The 23,179-nt window shown below is 43.5% G+C and overlaps 1 protein-coding gene across 15 annotated transcripts in view; it reads right to left on the bottom strand.

Annotated features, from left to right (window-relative positions):
* LOC100867392 (serine/threonine-protein phosphatase 4 regulatory subunit 1) overlaps positions 1-23,179 on the bottom strand; it is a 110,610-nt gene that overhangs the window by 10,935 nt on the left and 76,496 nt on the right. For all 15 annotated transcript variants that reach the window (XM_086913042.1, XM_086913041.1, XM_086913036.1 and 12 more), the window contains one exon: positions 2,778-2,890. In XM_086913042.1, coding sequence (XP_086769168.1) covers positions 2,778-2,890 — 113 coding nt within the window. The remainder of the gene's footprint in view (positions 1-2,777; positions 2,891-23,179) is intronic.

The following is a 23,179-nucleotide window of genomic DNA, read 5'->3' as shown; positions in this document are numbered from 1 at the left end:
GTTTCATAATTAGAGATAAAAAATTAAAATACAAATGTAAGAATTATTAATACTGATATACTTAGTTAAAAATAGTTATTACTATTCTTACTCATATTTCGAAACTTGTACATCTTAAATTTTTCGCGCCTTTCTTGATACTGAAACGACCTTTCACAGAACTTCATGATCACTCTCAAAATATTTCGACTATATTTTTTGTTTAACAGAAACGTTAACACTCGATTTTTATCCTCAACTTTCCCTTTGTAGATAAATTGGTTGAAAAATATAAATAATTATATTTCTATTCGCTATAAAACTATTATTTTGTCGTAACTCTTCGAAATATAAGAGGTCGATACGATCGATCCATATGGATTAAATTGGATACAGGGGCAATTTTTGCCAAACACATATTATCGTCGAATATCCGTTATTCGAATCGTGTTCCGTTCCATTCGTTTTAACCGTTTAACCGTAAACATCTAAATAGGATCGACGGATTTGCAATTGTTCTACTTTGTCGGTGCGTGTTTGTAAGAGAGCGCCGCTGTCACACGACATAAGATATAAAAGTGGAGAGGCGCGCGTTTGTTTCACGTGACGGTGGAGTCCCGCAAAGATCGACGCGGCGGTCTTAAAGTGTTTTCGAAGGTTGGAGAAAAGAAAGGAGCCATCACTGGGATGAAAACGCAGTGGCGCGTTATTTTCCACGTTTCCCCGAACCGGTCCAGGTAAAAAGAAAACGCTTTTCGCAGAAGGATCGTTGTCGACCCGTACTAGTGGGTAGCTGTTGCTTTTTCAAAAGTGCCTCCTTTCTCTCTCTCTCTTCTCTCTTCTTCTTCCTCATCTTCTTCTTCTTTCTGTATTTCGGGTTTCGTTAGGGTGACGTTTCACAAGTAGATACTCATCGACGGAATGTCACGGATGACCTTTGAACATGCTGCTTCTTCTTCGATTCTACGAAACCTCGGCCTCGGCCAAAAATATTTCCGATCGTTTTCGATCTTCGAAGAAACGGAATAGAAGGGGCTATTGACGCGTTGCATCGCATTGTTTCTCCAACTACCTGACCAACCAAGTGTCATTTATTCCTTTCGTTAAAATAATTTTAACGATATAGATGTAAGTGTAAGATCGAAGATAAAATCGCTTTGTGTTTTATTTTTTTGGAAATCAAGTGTATCCGATACTTGACGAAATAAAATGTATAACGCGAAATAAAGAAAAAAATCGCGTCGAAGAATAGTTAAAAAAAAATTTGATGCATTTGTAATGAAATGAGAAAAAAATATAATGGTTGTAATGGAATGTATTAAAAAACAATGTGAATGTGAATACTTTTATATTTTCACGGCGGAATGTTTACGATAATTTAAAAGAAGAAGAATCCCCTGTATCGATCCGCCTGTTTCGTTTCAAGGAAAATGAATCGTAGCAAAAGAAAAAGGAAACTATAGCTCGTATAAATAAGTCGCATAGGGAAATCAAAGAAACGAGAAACTTCCGGCAAGGCGCGTGCTACACCGGAAGCGGAGACAATCTTGTCGTCACCTAATACGGAGCAACAGCCTCGTCGTCTGCTACCCCCAACTGGCTTCTCCGTCATTTACCCCACTGGAAACGCGGAACACGTTTCTGTCTTCTCTCAAAAACGCGTCCCGGCCCTTCTATTTTTAAACTTCTCCCAATATCCCACCCACGATTTTCGTTCCATGTTTTTCGTTCGAGGAAACGGAGCCAAGCAACCGGAAAAACAAATGGCGAACCGCCTAAAAAGGAATTTTCTGGAGGGTAGAACGTTAGCGCGCCTATCCTTGTACACGTATTTCAATTTTTCTTCCACCACGAAAACGTTCTTAAAACGTTTACGATCGGTATTTCTGTAAGAGGCGTGTCGCGACTCGGGACGAGATGGAAGATACCGTTAAAAATATTTACTCGCGTATAGACAGATAAGTATTTCAAGTTGGATTCGATCGCGAGAATATAATTTTGATTTTTTCTTTACGCGATCCGAATTATTAGAACTAATTCGAATGATTTTTGTACAAACGTTCCAAAAAAAGTTGATGAAAATGAAGTGCAATAAATGCGACGATAAATTGTTTCTTAAGCGTCATGGCAACGTGCACATCGTCTGTCTTCTCTCGTTGCCTGAATAGTTAGTAGTTTTAGCGGTGAAAATTTTTTATTCGATATAAAATCTTTTGCGTAGTGAGATTTGCAAAGATTCATTTCATTTTTTCAAGAATCGTGCAATTATGAAGTATGGAATAAACGTGATATGTACACATTTAAAATGGATATATATATAAAATTATTATAAAGCAAAGCGAAAAGATTGTACAAACAAAAATTAAAAGCCAAAAATTAAAAAAAAAAAAAAAATACAGCATCTCGGCAAGAATGCAATTGACACATCGACAAATTTCGTCGTGTGGAAGCAATCAAGGATTTGGCTCAGAATTATTTCCAATCCTTTTATCTCGTAAGATGCAATTTGCGAAATATCTAATATGATGCAATAAAAATGCAACGAACATTCGATAAATCGCCTTTATCTTCGATATTTTTAAATTTAATTTCGTAAATTATAAAATTTTATCGATTGAAAACATTATGTACATTAATTATCAAAGAAAGATTAAAAGTTTGAACGATTGTCTACGTTTTTCTTTGAAATTTTTTTAATAAAGAATAAAACGTTAAAGCGGCGAAACGTTGTTTCGTTCAGTTTTCTCATTTTATACAGGTGATTAAAAAGGGTGGAAAAAAATAGATTTTAAACTTACCAGGATCTTCGACAATCTGTTGCACCGATTGCATCACTTCGTTCACGTTAAGTTTCGTTCCATTGTTTGCAGCAGTGCGAAACACCTCGACCAACATCCTTCCGATTCTCTGTCTGTAAAAAAGAAGAACAAAACCCAGGTTAGTATTGGTAATTTTGATCAAAAAAAAAAAAAAGAAAGAAAGAAATTTTCATTCGAATAACATGAATGATCGATGAGAGATAAATGAAGAATACGAGAATTACGTTGTAAATGTAAGAATTTATATAAGTCTTCGAGTTTGAATATTTAAGTACATTCATTTTTAATATTATAAAATAATTATAAAATAAGTAATTGTATAATTTTTATATAAAGAATGGATTTAACAAATTAAGTTTCTTTTTTCTTCCATTTTTCTACTTTTTATCGATACAATATAAAATTTAAAACTATAATAATCGTCGTTTCAATTAATCGAACATTTGAATTAAAATTTGTTTCAGTTTTACCTGCAAAGATAGTTTCTCGTCACAAAAATTAACAGAATTTAAAAATATAACGGTAATAATATAATTAATAATATTTCTTCGAATTAATTCTTCTTGTGTTTAAAATTTAATTCTTCTCTTATCTTAAATTTAAATATTTTTATCCACGTTTTATTTCTCCATACGTTTCTTAATATTATTACTTGTTATAATAAAAAAAATATAAATAACGAACACAAATTTTTTATCGAATTAGAATGCGTTTTAAAAATCCGTTATAAAATATCTATTCGATTGTATAAAATAACTATTAATATAAAGGATGTTAAAATCTTGAATTTCACAAGAATACAATCACAATAATATAATTAAGATTCGAAAGATGATGCATAAGAAATATAATTATTTGCATCTATTTGCAAGTTATTGATATAATTGTCAATCGAAATGGCAAGGGAAGTTTGCTCATCGACACCCATTCTTCATTCAAAAACGTAACATTTTTTAAATTTAATTAATTAGATTCGCATTTCTGTCAATTGTAAATTTACCAGCAAATAGATGCGATCAAATAGATCGCAAGATATACGTAAAAGAAAAAAAAAAAAAAAAAAAAAACGATATGATTATCTCGCGCCGAATTGAAAATTTTGATTCGGTTATTAGGGGTGAGATTGAAAAGGGAGCGAGAGGAAAAGAGCGAAGGAAAAAAAGTCGAGGGTGAGAAGGAAGGTTTACCCAAGGAAAATTACATTTTCTTCACGGAATTGCGGATGAATGCAAATATCAGCGATGGGGACGATAATTAACGGGGAGCAGAGAAAAGAAGTTGCGGGGGAGGAAGAGAGAGAGAGAGAGAGAGAGAGAGAGAGAGAGAGAGAGAGAAAAAGAAAAAAAAAGTTTTAACAAGGGAACGTATAGGCGATGCGGCCACGAGGTGACGAGACTCGAATCGTTGCCGCGTCTCTGAAATTCCCGAGATCGGCCAACTTTCCGTTCCAAGCTTGCTTCCCCAACCCCAATTTCGTTCAAACTTGAAAGAAGTTTCAGAAACGAGGCGTATACTTTGTCGAATTTTAACGATCGCGGGTATGGATATCTGAATGGACACAAGATCGAAAGGGAACGGACAAATGGTCGGTGATCGTTAGTCGGCCATCGTGACGGCATCGGAAATAGGAGGCAACGTCCTCCTTTTGAACGAAAAATTGAACGTAACTGGCTGGCTGGCTGGCTGGCTAGCTAGCTAGCTACGTGACGAAAGAAAAAAGGTAGAAGTAGAAGACGAGACTCAAGATGTATCGACGTTGTTTTCGCGGAGAGAAGGGAAGAAAAGTGACGAGAGAGAGAGAGAGAGAGAGAGAGAGAGAGAGAGAGAGAGATGATAAGATGGGAAGAAAGAAGGCGAGAAGATACGGCAAATTCGATCCTTCGGTTTGGCGTCCTCGCAAGACTTCCCCCCACTGTGCGTCATGCTTGTCGCGATGGAGAGGAATTCTATCCCCTCTCCTTCGCGCAACGTATGAACCGATGGATGCGGGGGAGATGTGGTGGTGGTGGTGGGGGAGGGGAAGGGGGAGGGAGTTGGAAGAGAGCGCGGCGCTGACAGCCGCGAGACGAGGAAAGGTGACACTGGCACGAGACTTTTAGAGCGATAAAGACCGAGCGTGGTAGGTTGACGGAGCGGAGGAGGAGGGGGAGGAGAGGCAGCGATACGGTGGGGGGTAGAACCGGCACCAACGAAAGATCGTTTGCGGTGCCCCACCAGAAATTTATCAGACGAGCGGAGGTGGGGGTGGCCGTTCTCCAAAGTCGTTGGAGAACGGGTAGAGGGATGGTACCGCCCGTGAACGCCTACCGTGCCGGCGCAAACATGGCCGCCACCAGCGTCGTCGTCGACGACGACGACGACGACACCGACCACGAGGATGCGACGACTACTAACTAACTCCGCTCATGTACCCCTGAACTTCTTCTTCTTTTTCTTTTTCTTCTCCTCTCTCTTTTTCGTTTTCTTTTTCGTTTTCTTCTCGTCGGTCAACGTCGCGAGCACACGTAAAATACGCGAGAACACGTGGCAGATCGAGAGGCGAAAAACGAAACGATTTTCTTTACATTCGTACCCGTTTTATTCGTAACATTTCAACGTGACAGTTTCAATCGAAGGATTACGAAGGATCCTGACGATAATTCGCGGACCCAGTTCCAATCCCTGGCCCAAAATTAAAATTATAACCGAGTAACTTGGTTGGTGCGCATGTTCGTGTTTCAGGATGGTTCGTAAGATCGATAGGGAAGACGGTGTGGTTTCGTGACCGACCGGCTTCAGGGGTGGTTTCGATTTTAGGGTAAAGTCGATTTACCACGGCTATTGTTCCCAACAAATACAACACGTTCCATACGTTTTACGCTTCGCTCTAACACGTATGATTTCCTAGACGATTCGACGACTTATCGATTGATACATTTATTGTAATTACAGGGCAATCACAGGTATATTTACTCGTCTACTTGGAGTAAATGGCGATCGTTTAAATTATAATTATAGTAAAATATAAGGGTTTTAAATTCTTAATTTTCTACTTTATTACAACTTCGACGAAGAAGAAAATAATCAGTTTAAAATTTATTTATTTCTTAGTACAAATTAAATTATATAAAGATAATTATCGTTCGTGTCTTTCTGATTAATATCGGTCGTATTTATTGCGAATAATAGAGGTTCAATCAATCGTTGATCATCGATAGAATCGAATATTGAAATTATAATTACAAGAATGGAAAAAAGTTTACGAAAAATCGCAATGATCAAATTGGAAAAAAATAGTTTATCGTAGACAGAAAGAGCCGCATATTTTTTGAACATGTTGTTCCATAATTATTAACATCTATCTAAGGTTATATCTCTTTAGGTAAGGATTTTCAATCAAATTCTACGGATCTTCGATATTTTTTCCAATCATCGTTACACGAAACGATAGAATTTGAAACATAAGATACATTCGCTGAAAAAACGATTATCGCTAAAACCATCGTTCATTTACGCTTTCATTTAAAGAGTTGTATTAATTAAACGAAGAGTTGATGATTAACTGAGCGTGAAAATTTCTCGATGTACGAGCTGGTTCTCATTATCGATATTAAAATCACATAGCTATCTGGCCATTAACATAACCGTTATTAAACGTAAGACGCTCTATCTACGCTATCGAGAGCACGATTCTATACGAGTTATTAGCGATTCTTTTGGAACGATAAGAAAGAACGAGAGAGGACGAGAGATTCCGAGACTTGGAAAATATATACGGCGGCATCTTCGACATCGCGTAGCATGTCGAATTCTTCTTGCTCGGATCGCGTGTGTGAAAGAAGGCAAACGAATTTGCCTTGTCGTTTCGAACGCAGAGGAAATAGATATAATGCCGTGTCAAGAAAATGTAGAAATGATAAAGATAAACTTGGGTATCGGTAACCAAGTCGGTACGTACGATATTGTTCATTGATAAGCCTCGAGAACTTATCGTTTTCAAAATATTTCTATTTCTATTCATATTACTAATTAAATTTACGATTAACTCGAAACATAATTTCATTTGGTAAATGAATGGTTATATATCGTTACGAAAATTTATTTTAAATGATGTTAAAAATAGAAATTTATCGATAATAATCGATTTATCACGAAACGTTGATTTTACGAATAAAATAAGTTTTTAAAATAGTCGTTTAATGTAATTTTATTTCTTCTCGATTTTTTTTTTAAGATTGTTTCAATCATCGGAAATCAGTGGAAAAATAATCAAATATTCATAATACGATTCTTACGATATAACAGTTTGTGCATACGTTTCGAACGACAAAGAGCATTTAAATCGGAATGATAGAAAAACCGAAATCTCGATGTTAATTCGCGACAATAGATGATTCGAGACAAAGACAATGTTGTTCGGTTCGTTAAACAAACGCATCCGCGAGACACGCCGCTCGACCAACTAACTATGGGACAAGTTGACTGCGCTTTCTAGCCACCGGAAGTCAGCTGTTATCTCAAGAAGTAAGCCGGCACCGAACGACAAAAACTCGTCGTCGTCGTCGTCGTCGTCTCGTCTTTGACGCGAGGCGACCCACATTTGGCTATCGCATCGTTTCATTGTAATACGTGTGCATCGAAATACGTGCGACGCGATTCGCGTATATGACATATGTGATATATATTGATAAACGCAACATTTCGAACAATCTCTAATTCGTAAATTGAAAAATCGAAACTCGTCTTTGTTCTTGAAAATGAAAACAAACGATATCGATATTTCGATGAATAGACTATTTATACAAAATTGATAAAAGTCTTTCTCTCTCTCTCTCTCTCTCTCTCTCTCTCTCTCTCTCTCTCTCTCTCTCTCTCTCCTTAACTTGTGAAATATTCAAGAGTTTATACATATTTTCATTTATAAAAAAAACCGATACCTAATCACGCTTATATATATAAATTTCTCCATATTTTAAATTTAAATATAATACGGTGTAAATTCGTTTTAATTTCGTTTCATCGTTATATTCTTATATTTGTGTAAATTGAAATAATCGATTTTTCACGCAATTTTACTCGATGCAGTTTATTCGACGATTTGAATAAATGAAACGAGAAACGAGAAAGAAGAAACGAACGGAAGACTGTTGCGTCGCTTTCGTAATCGAACGTAATCCTGAAATTATTATTTTACACCGACGAATTTTTAACATCGATCAAATTATATTTTGGGATATAGAAGTAAGAAATACTTCGATCCTTTTTTTTTTTTTTTTTTTTGCATTCCATTGCAATTGTTGAGTCGAATTTATACGTTTACAGTTTTTTCTCAAGGCCGTCCAAAGGGTAGGAGAATCGAGCGAGACAAGATAAATTCCCATGGGCCCGAAGGCCTACCCTTCGATGCTCCCTCCCTATGATCCTTGATCAGGGTCCATTCGTAGCGAAGGGATCATCGTAGCGAGGGTCGAAAAAAAGAAGGTTAGGGTTCGCCGCGCCACCACTTGAAAACTCGCGTGTCTACGACTCGATATACCGGATTCCATGTACGGGACTTTTCATGTATTCGTCTTCACACGGTTCTTCTCTCGTTCCTCCCGGATTTATCCCTCTCTCTCTCTCTCTGTTCCGTCGATCCTTCGTCAACTTTCGATCGTTACGTGCCAATTTTTCCCTCTTCTTCGAGACGGTGAATCGTTTCAAAAGAGAGAACGAACGAGTCGAATGAAAATTTCTCGTAGACAACGTGTTTCTCGTTACGCGAAAATAAGCATCGAAGAAGGACGCGCTCACACTCGCTTTCTTTCGGGAAAAGTTCTCCCCTGGAAGCCGCAAAAGTAGATCGGCAACAGGCGGAAGCCATCCAACCTTTTAATTCCTCGAACCGTTTACTTAGGTAGTCGAAGGTGAACCGCGAATTTGTAACGAAAATAGGTATTATTACATAGAGAGAAAAGTCTCTGCGAGAATAAAGAATATAAAATGTTTGTACGATGTTTTTTTCTTTCTTTCTTTTTTTTTTTTTTTTTTTTGTATATTTATAGATAAAAATACTTCAAAATTTATAGAGATAACGTCGAAGCGAAAATTGCGATAATTTTTCCAGATGCGCACATTGGGACGGGGGATGCGAAAATCTGGGTCCTCGGCCGTTATAATTTAGGGGAACAACCAGGTGGTGCGCGTACCTCGTCCAATGCGCAAATCCAAAGAATAGACGGAGAAAAATGGAGGATGGAGGAAATAAGAGCGAAATGTTTGCATCTGTCGTACAATAACGTCTCGTCCAATTTGCGATACGATATAATTTATCGATAAACGATTTCGATACGATTTCGTCGATCGATCTATTATCCGGAAAAATAAAGATCAAAGATGAGAGATCGAGTAGCGATTTATAAGGAAAAAAAAAAGAGAGAGAGAGAACACCGCGATTTCCGCTCGATGGATTCCCGACGTAATACGTAAATCAAGGCGAAGAGGGAGTGATGACATTCGAGAAAGTTTGTGTACGCTTTCCGAGAGGGGGGGAAGCTTTTATGAAATCCGATTAAGGGCGAGGAAGAAAGAAATCGAACGATCGCGATCAGCTATAGGCTGTGAAATTCAGCGAGAGGAAAAAACAGGGAGGGCTGAATGGAGGGAAAAGAGGGAGACAGGGAGAGGGTGATTTCCAGCATTGGAGAGGATTAACGAGGCGTTCGTTCGTTCGTTCGTTCGTTCGTTCGTCCAATTGGTTTACGGTTTCACGCTGTTCTCGGTGACGATAAATAAACGTTGAAATCGTAGGAGGCGCGTTCACGCGTTGGGACGCGAGAGAAGGAAAGAACGAAGGATAAATCTTTGGTTGACGAGCACGACAAGAAAGTAAGTAAAAAAAGAAGAAAAAGAGAAACTCTCCTCTTCGCTACCTTCATTGCCAAAGTCGCGTTTCTCGATGCCTTCTCCATTCCTTTCCCTAGCTTTTCCCCTTCCGAATTCCTCCGCATCTGTCCCCGCCGCAAACCGAGCCGAGAAACGTTTGCACAGGTTTAAACGTTGAACGTCTAATTCTCTCTTTCCTATCTTAGACGGGCCGTGTTAAGTCGTGAACGCTTTTGTTTGGAAAAGCGTATTGTATTCGCGCGTCGTCGGCGAGAGGTATTGAAACCGCCTCCGGTTCAAAGTTCCGCCAATAACTCAAAATCGTATTATACCAACCAATATTTTTTTCCACTATCCCGCAAACTCGTACAATCTCACGTCCCCATGTTTATCCAACGAATTTCTCTATTTTCTTAACAGGTGTATTTACGTTTAAATTTTTACCTGGCCATATAATACCCCTGTACTCTCTCGTCTTAAACGGAAACACGGTATTGTTGAATCTTTCGGCAAAGATCGTCGTCGTCGTCGAAACGTCGTGGTTAGACGTCTTACGCTTCGCGTGCACGATGAAGCGTAATCGACGCGATTAGCCAATCATCGATCGAGCTGGTATCGATATCTCGAGAGAAACGAGGCAAAATACACCTTCGTATATAATTATTCGTCGATAACGACGAGCGAATAACTCGTAGGGCGGTGACTCCGCTGCTCGTTTCTCTCGAGCAAAAACTTGGGGGAAAACGCGCGCGCGCGCGCGCGTATTCGATAATGGGACAACTTCTCTATTCGCGACACCTGGTATCTGGTTTTAATCGGTTATACCCCGCTCCCGTCGATCGATCACGATATTTTTTCCATTCGAAAAATCTCGAAAACCAGTTTCTCGCCCAGTTGAGAGTCAGCTCTTATAACGCGTCATCCGCAAATTCAAAATTAATCAGGTAAACGCCATTCACGTAACGTACCCATGATGGAAATACGCGTAACACGCGTCGATCCCGCGCGTAATAAACTCGATGAACGAACGTTCAATTCTGGCAGCGGTAGATCGATGCAATGTATGTGTCTCGTACAGGGGTTAAAACTGAAAATGGATATAATTCTCGCCTCATCCTCTTTGCGATCTCCTCCTCCCGCCGAATCTCGCGCGGCTCGATCGATAATTTAGAAAAAAAATCGATCGTTTTTACGATTCACATCCCCTTAAGTAATGGAAATGGAAATTTCGCCTTTACTCGATTTTCACGAATTAATAATCGAAAAAGGAAGGTAAACTTTTTCCCTATCCCGGGAAATTATTATACCCGAATAAAACGCCGAGATCCGTCGCGACAACGTTCGAGAAAAAAGATCCAATGGCTCTCACTCTTTATCCCCGTCTCTTCTCTTTCCGACGAGCAGTCGATAAATCGATGCGAACACTTGGACGGATACGTTGGTCGTATACGCGTCGTGTTCTGGATACACCGAAAACTTTATACTCGCGAACACGACGCGTTTTTCTCATTCTCATTGGTCACGAGGCGCACGCGATTTGCGGGCGACCACAGTTTTCACCTGGGAAACGTAGTTACACGAAACGGAAGAGGGGAAAAAAAAAAAAAAAGAAAGAAAAAAATATCGTGATATACACATACCACACGTTCTACCATCTTTGTTCTACACCACGGTCGACGTTTTGAGGGAACAGAGACGAGAGGAAAAAAAGAGGAGAAGAGAAAGACGAAGAAGTAGAAGAAGAAGAAGAAGAAGAAGAAGAGTCTGGTAGCAGGATCTCCATGGCATGAAGGGACTCTAGAGAGAAGGAATGTTGTTGTTGTGCCGGGAGACGGTTGCACGAGGGAAGCGGTGAAGTGCAACGGTGCGGCCGGCGGCTTGGATCAAGCGGTAGAAGCGCGAGGAAGAGAGAAACGGGGAACACGAGGAAGACAGAGAGAGAGAGAGAGAGAGGGAGGGAGGGAGAGGGAAGGAGCGAGAGAGGGAGTGAGGGGAGTTTGGTAGAGGAGGGGCGGCAAAGTCAATGCACCGCAGGGGAATGCAACGCGCCGCGCCAACCAACACAGAATGTGTCTACTACGTCAGAGCGCATTCTACCGCACTTTAAGACTACAGCGTCGTCCCTGGTCACAGTTACTATACGCGACTATGTCTTTTTCTGCCGTTGCCTTTTCCACGAATTTCCCTTTGCTGCGTATCTTGGCTAACTTTGCGCGGCTGATGAGGATTTTTACCAACAGAAAAAGAGAGAAAGAGTGTTATTGTTCGCAATTTATTTGGAATTAAGCAAATATTTTTTTTCTTTTCTTTCTGTATTTGGCTGGCAACATACCATGCAAAGCAGAGAAATGAAACGATAGATCGATCAGAGAGATCGTGCAATATTTCGAGCGTTCAGTTTTCGCATCAAATAATATTTCCGAAGAAAAGGAAAGCGGGAGAGAGAGGGAGGGAGGAAGGGATAAAAGTGGAAAAAAAGAAAGTAGTACGAGAGCGCGTAATTGGATTCGATGGATCTCGTCTCCTATAAGCGAATTCGCTTTCCCACGGAGTGACGGGGGCAGAAGGTTGAAAGCGAGCGCGTCGCGGCACGGCAGAAGTACAGCGTAAAGTTGGAGCCGGTGGTATCGCTTCTCGGAAGCAATGCATCACGGGACGATGCATACCGAGGCGGCGCGTGTTACGAGTCGACTCGAATCGAGTTCTCTTACTAAACGGGGCACGGTATAAAAACTCGGAGGTGGAGGAAGAAGGGAAGGTCATCGCGGAGGTGGAAAGGAACGGGTGAGAATAAGGAGTGTACACACATGGTTAAATGCGGGTCCTGGTAGCGTGGCGTGTAAACGATAAAGAAAACTCGGGCCTCTACACCGTTCCGTGCTTTTGTCGGGCCAAGCCACGGCTGTAAACAACCGGTAACCGTATCGATCTAACGTGACACCCACGCACACATACGTTTTACGCCCCGGAAACCGAACGATTTTTGCGCACCGTTGAATTACGCGCTCCTCTTCTTCTTCTTCTTCTTCTTCACCGACTCTTTTTCTCCAACATCCAACACGTTTCCCCCTTAGTATAGGAAATGACACGCGAGTCACGCGGCGGAAACGATCCGAAGCGCAAGAACTGGGAACGCAAGCGGGAGTAGTTTTCAAACGGTACATTTGTCGTTTCGTTCGCGGAAATCGAAGAAATCGCAACGATTTGAGAGAGAGAGAGAGAGAGAGAAATTTCGATTGGTTGCTCGAAAAGGAAAAATATTCACGGGAGTGACGGATAATAACAACGGCCTCGAGAGAAGGCGTTTTTATCCGCGTCCCACGTAAGAACGCCTGCGCGAATTTCGCAAAATTACACAACAGCGGGAAAAGAGCAAAAGAAAGGAGATCGCCCATCGTTAGATGATCTTCGTTAGATGGTCTCTTTTGTATCGATCGATCGTTATCGCGTTCAACGACCATGGAAAAAATCCGGACGGAAAGGGAAATTAACGCGGAGAATCTAAAAAAAAAAAAAAAAAAAAAATCGCGCGTATTCCAGCGTGAGCTTGGCGGCGTGTGGTCGATCGTTCGTGAAGTTCAGTCACTCACGGCAGTTCGCACCATACTCTCCTCCCCCTTTCTGGGTCCCACCGTAAGTACTTGCGTGTTCCATTCCCCTCCCTATAGTCGATTCCCCTAGTGTAGATACACACACACACACACACACACACACACACGTTTTCTTTCTCCGGCGAACATCGTCGGATCGAGATCGTCGGCGAATCGGTGTGCGTGATCGCACACGGTGGAAGACGGCGAGCCTCGTGGTGCGTTCGTCGTTGGGCGAGCCGCGCGAAAGAGATCGCTTCGAGTACAAAGTCCATATACGTGGTTGCAATGGTGTGCGCGTGCGTGACGCGTAAGTGCGAGGGAACGGTGGAGTAGAAAGGAAGGCACGGCGTGAGTAACGTGTGTACGCGCGGCCGGCTGCGCATGCGCGCCCAAGTTCCCGAGAGGCGCAGTGAATGAAGACCCCCACTACCATCGCTTCGCGGCTACGCACACATGGTACGCGATCATACACCACGTCACCGCCAATGTTACACGATGCAACGTTCCCGCGACGTTCGACTTTCGTCAAATTCGACTGGCGCCTGGCCTCGGGATGCCCTCGTTTGATAACGACCGAGCAATACTCGTTGTATTACCTTTTCACATCCATATCGCGCCGTTTTCTTTTTTTTTTTTTTTTTTTTTTTAAATCGGATATCTCGCCACGATCGATGCAGGATCGGAAGACGAATGATATAATAAATCGACGATATATATATATATAATTTAAAAAAAAAAAAAAGATAAATTGTTCGAAGGGTGAAAATCCTCGTATAATCCATATACGTTCGAACGATTTCTAATCTCGATCCTGGGGGATCGAATTCCTATTGGCCCGCATCCGCGACGCGCAGAGGCGAATGGCCCTCGCTGGTCAGAATCGTCGACGATGCTCAGTGCCCGTATTATTACGACGTACCACCACCACCACCATCACTTTTCTCCTCCTTTGTCGCGCTACGAGAGGAAATTAGAAATTTGCTCGGCGGAGATGATCGTAGTAGGATTGTTATTTGATTCGTTACTGTAGCCTCTACCGAGAGTATAATTGCAGGTCTGAAGCGGATTAAAAAAAAAAAAAAGAAAAAAAAAAACAGCGGAGACAACAATCGTCGAAGAAAATAGAAGAAAAGAAATATTTTCGGCCGTTCGTCGGCGATATTCGAAATCGTGAAACGCGGGCGATGACGTATGACGCTGGAAGATCCACGAAGAAGAAGAAGAAGAAGAAGAAGAAGAAGAGCGATACGACGAGTTGGGGGGTGTCGGGCGCATCGGCCGACATATGCCGGTTACCGTGCATGCGTGCGTGCAGCTGCTATATCATCCTTCGGGTTTGGGTCGGTGGGTGACACGTTTCGCTCGTTGTGCACGGCAGGTATACACGCGGCAACCAATGGGTATTGATTTGTGGAGCGAACGCACCGCACCCCCTTCCCTTCCTCTTTCAACCCCTCTCTCTCTTTTACCATACCTCTGCAACGCGGCTTCGGCCCGACCGCGTACGCTACTACTCCGCTCCACCATGGACTGAGATACACACGCACTAATTTCGCATACACGCGGCCAGACGGCCGTATACAATTACGGCTTAACCCCGTGCTATACCCCCTTTTCACCGTTCCCCCCCTTCGCCCCGTTGCTCGCGCACCGCGCCGACCCCATCGCTCGCTTCGCTCCCCCCCACCCAAACACCCCCTCTTCCCGGGGGGAGGGGGCTTGGACTGCATCCTTTGGGTGGGTCAGGGCCAGAGAGGCGCGGAGAATCGTGGCTGGATTCGGGGTAGGTCGAGGGTCGAGGACGAGATCGAAAGTTCGTCGCGTCTCCGGAGAGAGAGAGAGAGAGAGATTTTCGAGGGTGGTGGCCCGTGGATCGAAAAAAAACGTGCCCCGTTCTTGAAAAATTTCGCGACGAGAAAAGAGAATATTATCCGATTACGACGAAATCTCGCGACGCGGATCGAATTTTTTTCCATCTCGTATTATCGATTCGATAATAAATAAACCGACGATAAGAAAAAAAAATAATTATCATCGAATTAGGAAGAAGAAGAAGAAGAAGAAGAAGAAGAAAAGGAGGAGGCCGGTCATACGGAGAAGAAAATAGGATAAAGAGCGGTAAAGAGTGGGGCGAAATTCCGATCACATTACGGCGAAGAGAGAAGAGATACGAGGGTTGTCGAGAGCGCAAGAACACGGTCGGTCGAGACGCGGAGAGAGAGCGAGAGCGAGAGAGAGAGAGAGAGCGAAGGGGTGAACGGTCGCACGGGGGTGGAGTAATGAAAGAAACGGGTGGGGAGGAAGGTCAACGACGGCGACGATGGGAACGCAGATGGAAACGAAGACCGGGAGGGGAGGGGATAAAGGATGCAGGAGAAGTAGTAGCGAGGCACTGTTTCTCGAGTTCTCGAGTGAACCGTGGAGGAAGAAGCGCGCGGCGCGGCAAGGTGGAAGGGGGTGGAGAAGAAGAACGCCAGGGAGAGACGAGAGAAACACGCGTGCGCGCGCGACCGGGTCCGAAGTAAACAAGTGGAAGCCGGTGGAACGGGACGGACACCGGTCAGTGCGATGCATTTGGTGCATTCCTGCAGTCTGCGCCGCTGCGCCCCGACGGTGAGAAGAGCAGGAGGAGAGGCAGCAAGCCGTTCGAGAGAGAGAGAGAGAGAGAGAGAGCGAAGGAAAGGAGAAAGAAACGAGCTCTGCAACGCGGCACACCACTTTGGACCGACGGACGCAAACCGCATTCCCGGCCGTGACCTTCGCTAGGACATCGCCACTGCCCCCACCCCCACCCCTTTTTCTTCCCATCCTCTCTCCCGGATGGCAATCGTCCTTCCTTCTTTCTTTCCTTCTTCCCTCTTCTCCTTCTCCCTCCCTCTCCTTCCATGCTCTGCTCCCTCCTCTCTCTTTTATCCTACGTCTTGCTTCCACCGAGATCGCGAAATCACCAACAGGAGGAATCGCGCAGCATCCCACGAACGCCTCTCTCTCTCTCTCTCTCTTATTCTCTGTGCCGTTTCCCACCCTGTAGCACGATACGATGATGATAGTCGACCAACTCTCTCTCCATTTGGTCACGAGTTTTCCTCCGAGTAACAACCGCCACTGGGAGGGAGGGGGTTATGCTACTCCGGCTGGCCTTTCGCGGCCGATCCTCGAGGTGCCAGACTTTTTCCCTCTCCTCGCATCTCTCTCCCTCCTCCACGCTTTCTCGCTCGCGCGTCGAAAATACGAAAGCCTCGCCACGGTTCGACTCTAAATCCGTTGGTGACGAGAACCGCGCGAATCATATGATTCACCAGCTATAAATAATCCGGACGGGAGGAGATCGAAGGCGAAACCGTTAGAAAACGCGGGAATTATATATGTAGGGAGCGGGATAGAGATTCCGAGTCGAGAAGAAAGAATTTCGCTTTTCGTTCATAATTCCACCAAGCGTAATGGAACAATCGCATATTAATGGTAATTGTAATTGTACGCGATATCTTCACGGTTGAGAGTTTGGAGAACGGAGGAAAACGAAAGGAATCTCGAGGAGGGGGAGGATCTCGAGAACGCGTTCCTCCTGATAATCGCGAACGAGATTAAAGGATCTTGGAACCGAGCGACGACGTGTCTCGACGCGGATTTTCAGGAAAGTGGCCGCGACGGAGAGGCCACCAGCTCACAGAGATGGACCCCGTTTTAATTTCCTGCCGTGGCGAGAAGCCAAAGACCCCGGAACAACACGAAACGCTCTCTGACCGGAGTTTGCCCCACGAGGGAAAAGAGAAACGCGTCGAGAAGAGAGGAGAGAAGCAAAAGCACACGGTAGGTATGGTGTAGGAACGAGAGAGAGAGAGAGAGAGAGAGAGAGAGAGAGAGAGAGAGAGAGAGAGAGAATGTGGTTCAAAGGGAGGGAGGGAATGGAAGCAAAGCTAGCGGCCCTAAAGAATTTCAGAATCTCTCTCTCGCGCTCTTTCTCTAATTTACGAGCGGTCGTCCCGAATTCGAGCAAATATTTGTTCATCGCGTTCGACTAACGGGTGTATATGAAGGAAATGAAGGAGGAGGAAAGGGAAGGAAAGAAAGACATACGTACGGTTGAAACGAGAGAGAAAAGTATAGGGGTATAGGAGTAAGAATAGAAGAAGGGAGAAAGGGAAGAGAGAGGGCGCATCGTAGGTTCGTAATTCGTTTTTCGAAAATCGAATATTACAACACGTCGTATCGATATTTTCCTCCCCTCCTCTGTCGCGTTATACGCCCCTCTCGTTTCCTTCCCTTCCCTTCGAGTTCCCTTTGCTCGAGACGCGAGATCCATCGACCTTGCATTTCCAACTCCGAAAGACTCTTTGAAGCGGACCGCCCAGAATCTAGCCGGAAGCGCTATTGAAGAGTATTCGTTCGAGAGAGAAGAAGAAGGCGAGAAACCCAGTACCTGGAAGTCGTGTTAACACGCGCTGCTGGACGCTACAAGCCGCTCCAATTAGCATCTTCTTTTTCTCCTTCGACTTCTTTCGCCTTCTCCTCGCGCCTGCCTGCCTTCTCCTCCTCCTCCTCCTCCTCCTCCTCCTCGGCTTCCTTTTCACTCGACTCTCACACACGACCGACGACGAGCACCTGTTGAACGAACCCGACACTCTTCCTCCCCTCCCTCTCTATCTCTTCCAAGACATCGTGAATATCTCTTCGTCGAGTGTGCGGATTCTAATCGTGTCCTATTCGTTGTCGGATCGAGGAACGAAACGGATGTATTCGATCGATGATGATCAACGATAAATCTCGAGTTATCGGCCAATCAACATGGTTGTCGCGTGGAAACATTTTACGATATCCATCGTTGCGACAAAATAGTTTCCATTCCATGCGATATCTCGTATCTTCGTGCGCTTTTCAGTCGAAGTTGGTTCGAAAGTAAATTCACGATGTGTTTAAAATTCCATTACCACGGATTAATCGATCCAATTTGCATGTACTCGCAGAGAGGAGAAATTCTTCGAAAAAAGAGAAATTCGATTCGTTAATTATTAAATATGGCTAGCTTTGAATTTCGATACACCCTGAAACAATTATTCCATCAATTTCTTTGATTCTCTCTTTGGACATTTCGAGTTATTAAAATTAAAAATAAAACGTAACGAAAAGGAAAAAATCCAAATTTTTTTTGAAAATAGGGATAGCAACGCAAGAAGCGAGATATTTCTATAGTTGGATCGAGGAAGAAGAAGAAGAAGAAGAAGAAGAAGAAGAAGGAAAAAAAAATCCAAAATAAAAAAAAAAAACGAACGACTCGTAAGCAACGCGAGGCAACCGAGCGGACGAGAGGACGGATGGACGATCGGTCCCCTTGTTGAACGCCCGACTCGCTCCTGTTGGGCGAAATACGTCGGCATCCAAATAATTCGGGATACGCTCGTGTGAGATATGAATGAGAGGAGAGTGGGTACGGCGTGGCGTTGTTTACTGTCTGGCAGGATCGGAGTAGAAGCATCCGCGTGCACCGACGAAAAACGAGGAGACGAGTGGAATCGTAAAGAGGAAGAAAGAGGATGAAAGAGGATGAAAGAAATGGTGAAAGAGAAGAGAGAAGAGGGAGAGTAGTGCGAGAGCAAGGAAAATAGGCAGACAGAGAGAGAGAGAGAGAGAGAGAGAGAGAGAGAGAGAGAGAGAGAGAGAGAGAGAGAGAGAATGTGAAAGGCAGAGGAAGATGGACGAAGAGAAGAGGGGAACCTGGTACGAGGACGGGGACCGGGCCCAGGATTCGAAGAAAGAAGAAACGGGGAGTCAACGACCCAACGAGAGATGCCGTCTCTCTGGCGTTAAGGCGCGCTCGAAACCCTCTACCTTCTCCTCTTCTTTCCCCCCCCCTCCCTCCCCCACCACTCCTCTCACCCTCCTCCTCCTCCTCGCATGTCTCGAATCCGCGCAAACCTCCGCTATTGCGAATTGATACGGGATCAAGGCCGTTTGCCTTGCGGAATTCCAACCTGAACGGCTTGTACAGGTGGTAGAGAACCTGATAAACGCGAACGACGTCCACGAAGAAGAGATTCCTCATGGGTAAATCGATTCTTTCCACGTATCTAAAGAAAAGGAACTTTGTTTTGTCGTCAAAACAAAAGTTGCGTTTATTTCGAGACTATATATATTATAGAGATAAGTGACGAAGAGAGATTGTGATCGAATAAAAATCGAAGCGTTGGAATTGCTATGAATCACACCATAGATTTCCACCGATGTAACAAGGCCGTAGAGTTACGTCAGTTAGAAAGGAAACTATCGCGACCGTGCACAGACTTTGCGCGTAGCTAACGAAAACTGATTTCTCTTACGAAATGAATTCAACGAAGATACTACTATTTCATCATTAATTTTTCATTCGAGGAACAATATCTTGGATATACGTCGGCATCGTGTTGTACGAACACGCGTGTAATAAATCGATCGATTCCACGATTGAAAATGGAAATCGTGCGAAATACACGACGCGTATTCTAACGTCGAATCGAAATAATTTTACAGAATTCAATCAAATAATCGGTTCGAATAATTTCGACCGATTATCACGGGTAAAGAATTTCCTTTTTATTATTCGATTCTATACGACTCTGTACTTGGAATATACGGTATACGCTCGATCGAGTACGTGGAAAACTTCCTTGACGACGTTTTCGATCAGAGACGCGCATGCGCGAGTAAACCTACGCTTCCTTCGAACGGTAGGTATGAATGATTGTCGTTGTCCGCGGTGTGGTCGTCAATCTTTTGACGTCACGGAGACGGTGACGGTCGTATTACGACCGTGCGACCGTTATGTGACCGGATTGGCACACGACTGCCAGCCACACCACCTGTCTACGTGGTTCTCCTGCTTTCCCATGCTGCCCGAATTCGTTTAAAAAGTGGCCAATGTCTCGCGCGCTCGTTACGCGAATGCCATTTCAAAATTAATATTCGAGGTTAGTTCCTCTCCAACTCATTCCGATCTCGGTCTATCGTTTCAATCCGATTTCTAAACTTGAAAATCGACACGAGTTGATCGATTTTCGATTTCTCTTCGATCCTCGGCGAATTGACATCGAGGGAGAGGAAGAATTCGACGCGCGTTTTCCACATCGGTTGAACGGCTCGATCGCCGTGATCGTCGCTCGATCACATCGGCGAAAAAATTCCAAATCGGCGCGCTTAAAGACACGCCAGTTTCGGCGAGTGGGATTGATATGGAGATTAAAGGGAGGAGTGGAGAGTCTGTGAGCGAGAGATCGGGTCGGAGAACGAACGAGCGAGATAGAATGGGACGTGAGCGCGAGCGGGAGAACCGTTTCGAAAGAGGAACGGAGACATCGTGAGAGAAGGGAGAGAAGGAAAGAACCAACACACACGAACCAGAGGAGGGAGAGGAGGGAGGGGCGAGCGAGGAGGACAAGAGGGTCAGTAGCTCTGCGTTCTCATGCATTCCGCTCTGTCATGGCGGCCAGCGACTCAGACACGCTTCGTCTGTCCTCGTTGTGCATTCACTCCGGGGGCAACGTGCAGTTCGTCTTCGTTACACCCGGCTAGAGGAAAGAGACTGGAGGAAGAAGGGGTGCAGAGGAAGAGATGGCAAAAGGCGGTAGGCATGGGGGTGGGGTAGGGAAAGACAGAGGGGAGCGCCCACTGCGTTAAATGCTCCACAGCGAAGGCGCGCGCGTTCTCTCGCCATGCTTCGGGCCCTCTTCTCTTCTCGCTCTTTCTCTCTCTCTCTCTCAAGCCCTTTTGCGTTGCGACGTAAACAAGCCAGGGCTACGCTTCGACCGATACACCGCACACAACATTCGCGTTACAAGATATAGGAAGACGAGGCGAGGAATTCGTCGTTGTAAGTCGTTGTAATCATACTTACCGGGTCACCGAGAAATCGAAATACAAATAATATATTGACGCACAATTCAAATTTGAAAATTTGAAACCGTACGTTAATTTTTTTTGCAAAGTTATATCTCTATATATAACTTTGTCGTCGTTTGTTGTCGCGTATACATACAAATATATATGTACGAATTTATGTACGAGTTTAATATAACTTTGCCATTTACGAAAAGAAAATTCGTAAATTAAATTTTATACATATTTATACGAATATTTCAACACACGTTTCAATTTTGATCACATACGTTTACTCATAATACGTTATAAATAATACGCTAAAAATAGTATCGAATATCATTATATACGATGCGAATGAACGCATCGGCATCGCGTTAAAGACACCACGAAGAAGAAGCTCGTCGTATCTTTCGCGTATGACGACAGATGCGTGGAACGTGATTGTTCCGTTAAAGTCCGTGCTCCAGCCTCGAGAATCGAACGAAAGGAGAGGGGGGAGGCATCGTTCCGACAATGATTAATAATATTAATTGATAATTGTCACACCTTGTTATAGCATAAAATGTAAAATTGCGATCAAACGATTTTGGAAGAGCGTCGAGGATCAAGGGTATGAAGGACAAAGAGAGAAATTAGAGCGGTAAGAAAGGGGGGAGGAGAAGCGCGAAATAATTTAGCGATCAAACGCAGCCGCGAAACCATTACGCGAGGAGCGAGAGTTGGATTTGTCCGGGACGGGTAGCAGCCGTAAACACGACGTGGCGAGACGCTTTTATTGCCGACACGCTAACCACGATCGCGTATTTAATCAGCCCGGGCTTTGTTAAACCGAAATAACTGCGCGGAATCATTTTTGAGCGACGTTTTTCTTGGAAACGGTGCCACGAGAAAATCTTCGCGGCCAATGTCTCGTTAAAATTGTTTCGTATAAAGAATAAGAAAAGTTTTTCAAACGGATCTTTTACTTTTTATCGAAAAGATGAACAAGTTTTTTCTTTTTTCCACGGAAAGATTCTTACGTTCGATATATATATATATATTAGAATTATCGATCTTACTGACGCGTTTCTAAATATTTTAACCGCGCGAAAATGAAGATTCGTCGATAATTTAACGATATATTCATAAAAGTTTTAAATCGTAATTCGTAAGCGTAACAAAAGTAACGAATACGATTATTACATTCTCTTCAAGAGTATTTAGTATCTTTCTTATGCGATTAACGCGTCATAATTTTGTCGCCAAATTTACGACGCGATATTTTATATCCAAGAATTTGAAAAAAATATCCTAATCGATGTTTATGATAAATATATACCATATTACTACGCATAACGCATATATATATATAACAATCGTCTCTCATTCGTACATTATTAATTATTATATTCTTTCCTCTTCGTTTTCCTCTTGATAAATAATAGAATACAAAAAAGGGGGTTAAAAATTGGAGGAAAAACGAGCAAAATGTTTCGAATATATATCGAAACGAATAGAAAAGACGCGAAGAAAGGGAAAAAAGAAAAAAATGTTCTCGTTTTGTAGCGAGAAGAAATGGAAAGGAAAGAGAAGGAGCAGGGAAGCCGAATGGATATTCTCGCTCGGTAACGTGGGTACTATCGTATATCTTCCCACAGGAGGGCGGGAACGTCGTCTCGTAAGGGGAGACGGCAGAAGGGCGAGAAGGGTCCTACTAACGCGCGACCGCCGACAATAATGCGGAGAAAGGGCACATGAATGCTTGGTGTTTGCACATGCGCGGGAGCGATGAACTTGAGAACAAGAAGGTCTTGCCTTTGCTTCGTCTCCCCGCTGCCTTTCCAAGACACACGATTCCACTCTGTTGTTTTCGATGTCATCGTGTTGTTCCCATTAGATCAAATGGGGGAGAGGAGGGGGAGGGGGAGGAGGAAGGGAGGGGGGGGATAAAAAAAAAAAAAAAAAAGAAAGAAACCGAAAAGTTCATTTTACCCGATTTTATCACTCGTGTGAAACGCCAAGCCACAAAAGTGCTTTCATCGCTCTCGTTTCGAGAGAGCGTGGAACGACACGGAGAGGTCGAGACTGAAACGGTCAATTTCGAAGGCGACATTCCAC

Source organism: Apis florea, unplaced genomic scaffold, assembly GCF_048593485.1.
Source record: "Apis florea isolate Af1SG1 unplaced genomic scaffold, ASM4859348v1 contig_3496_pilon, whole genome shotgun sequence".
NCBI lineage: Eukaryota > Metazoa > Arthropoda > Insecta > Hymenoptera > Apidae > Apis > Apis florea.
The sequence above is the reverse complement of the archived record's forward strand: the minus strand, read 5'-3'. Positions and strand labels throughout refer to the sequence as shown.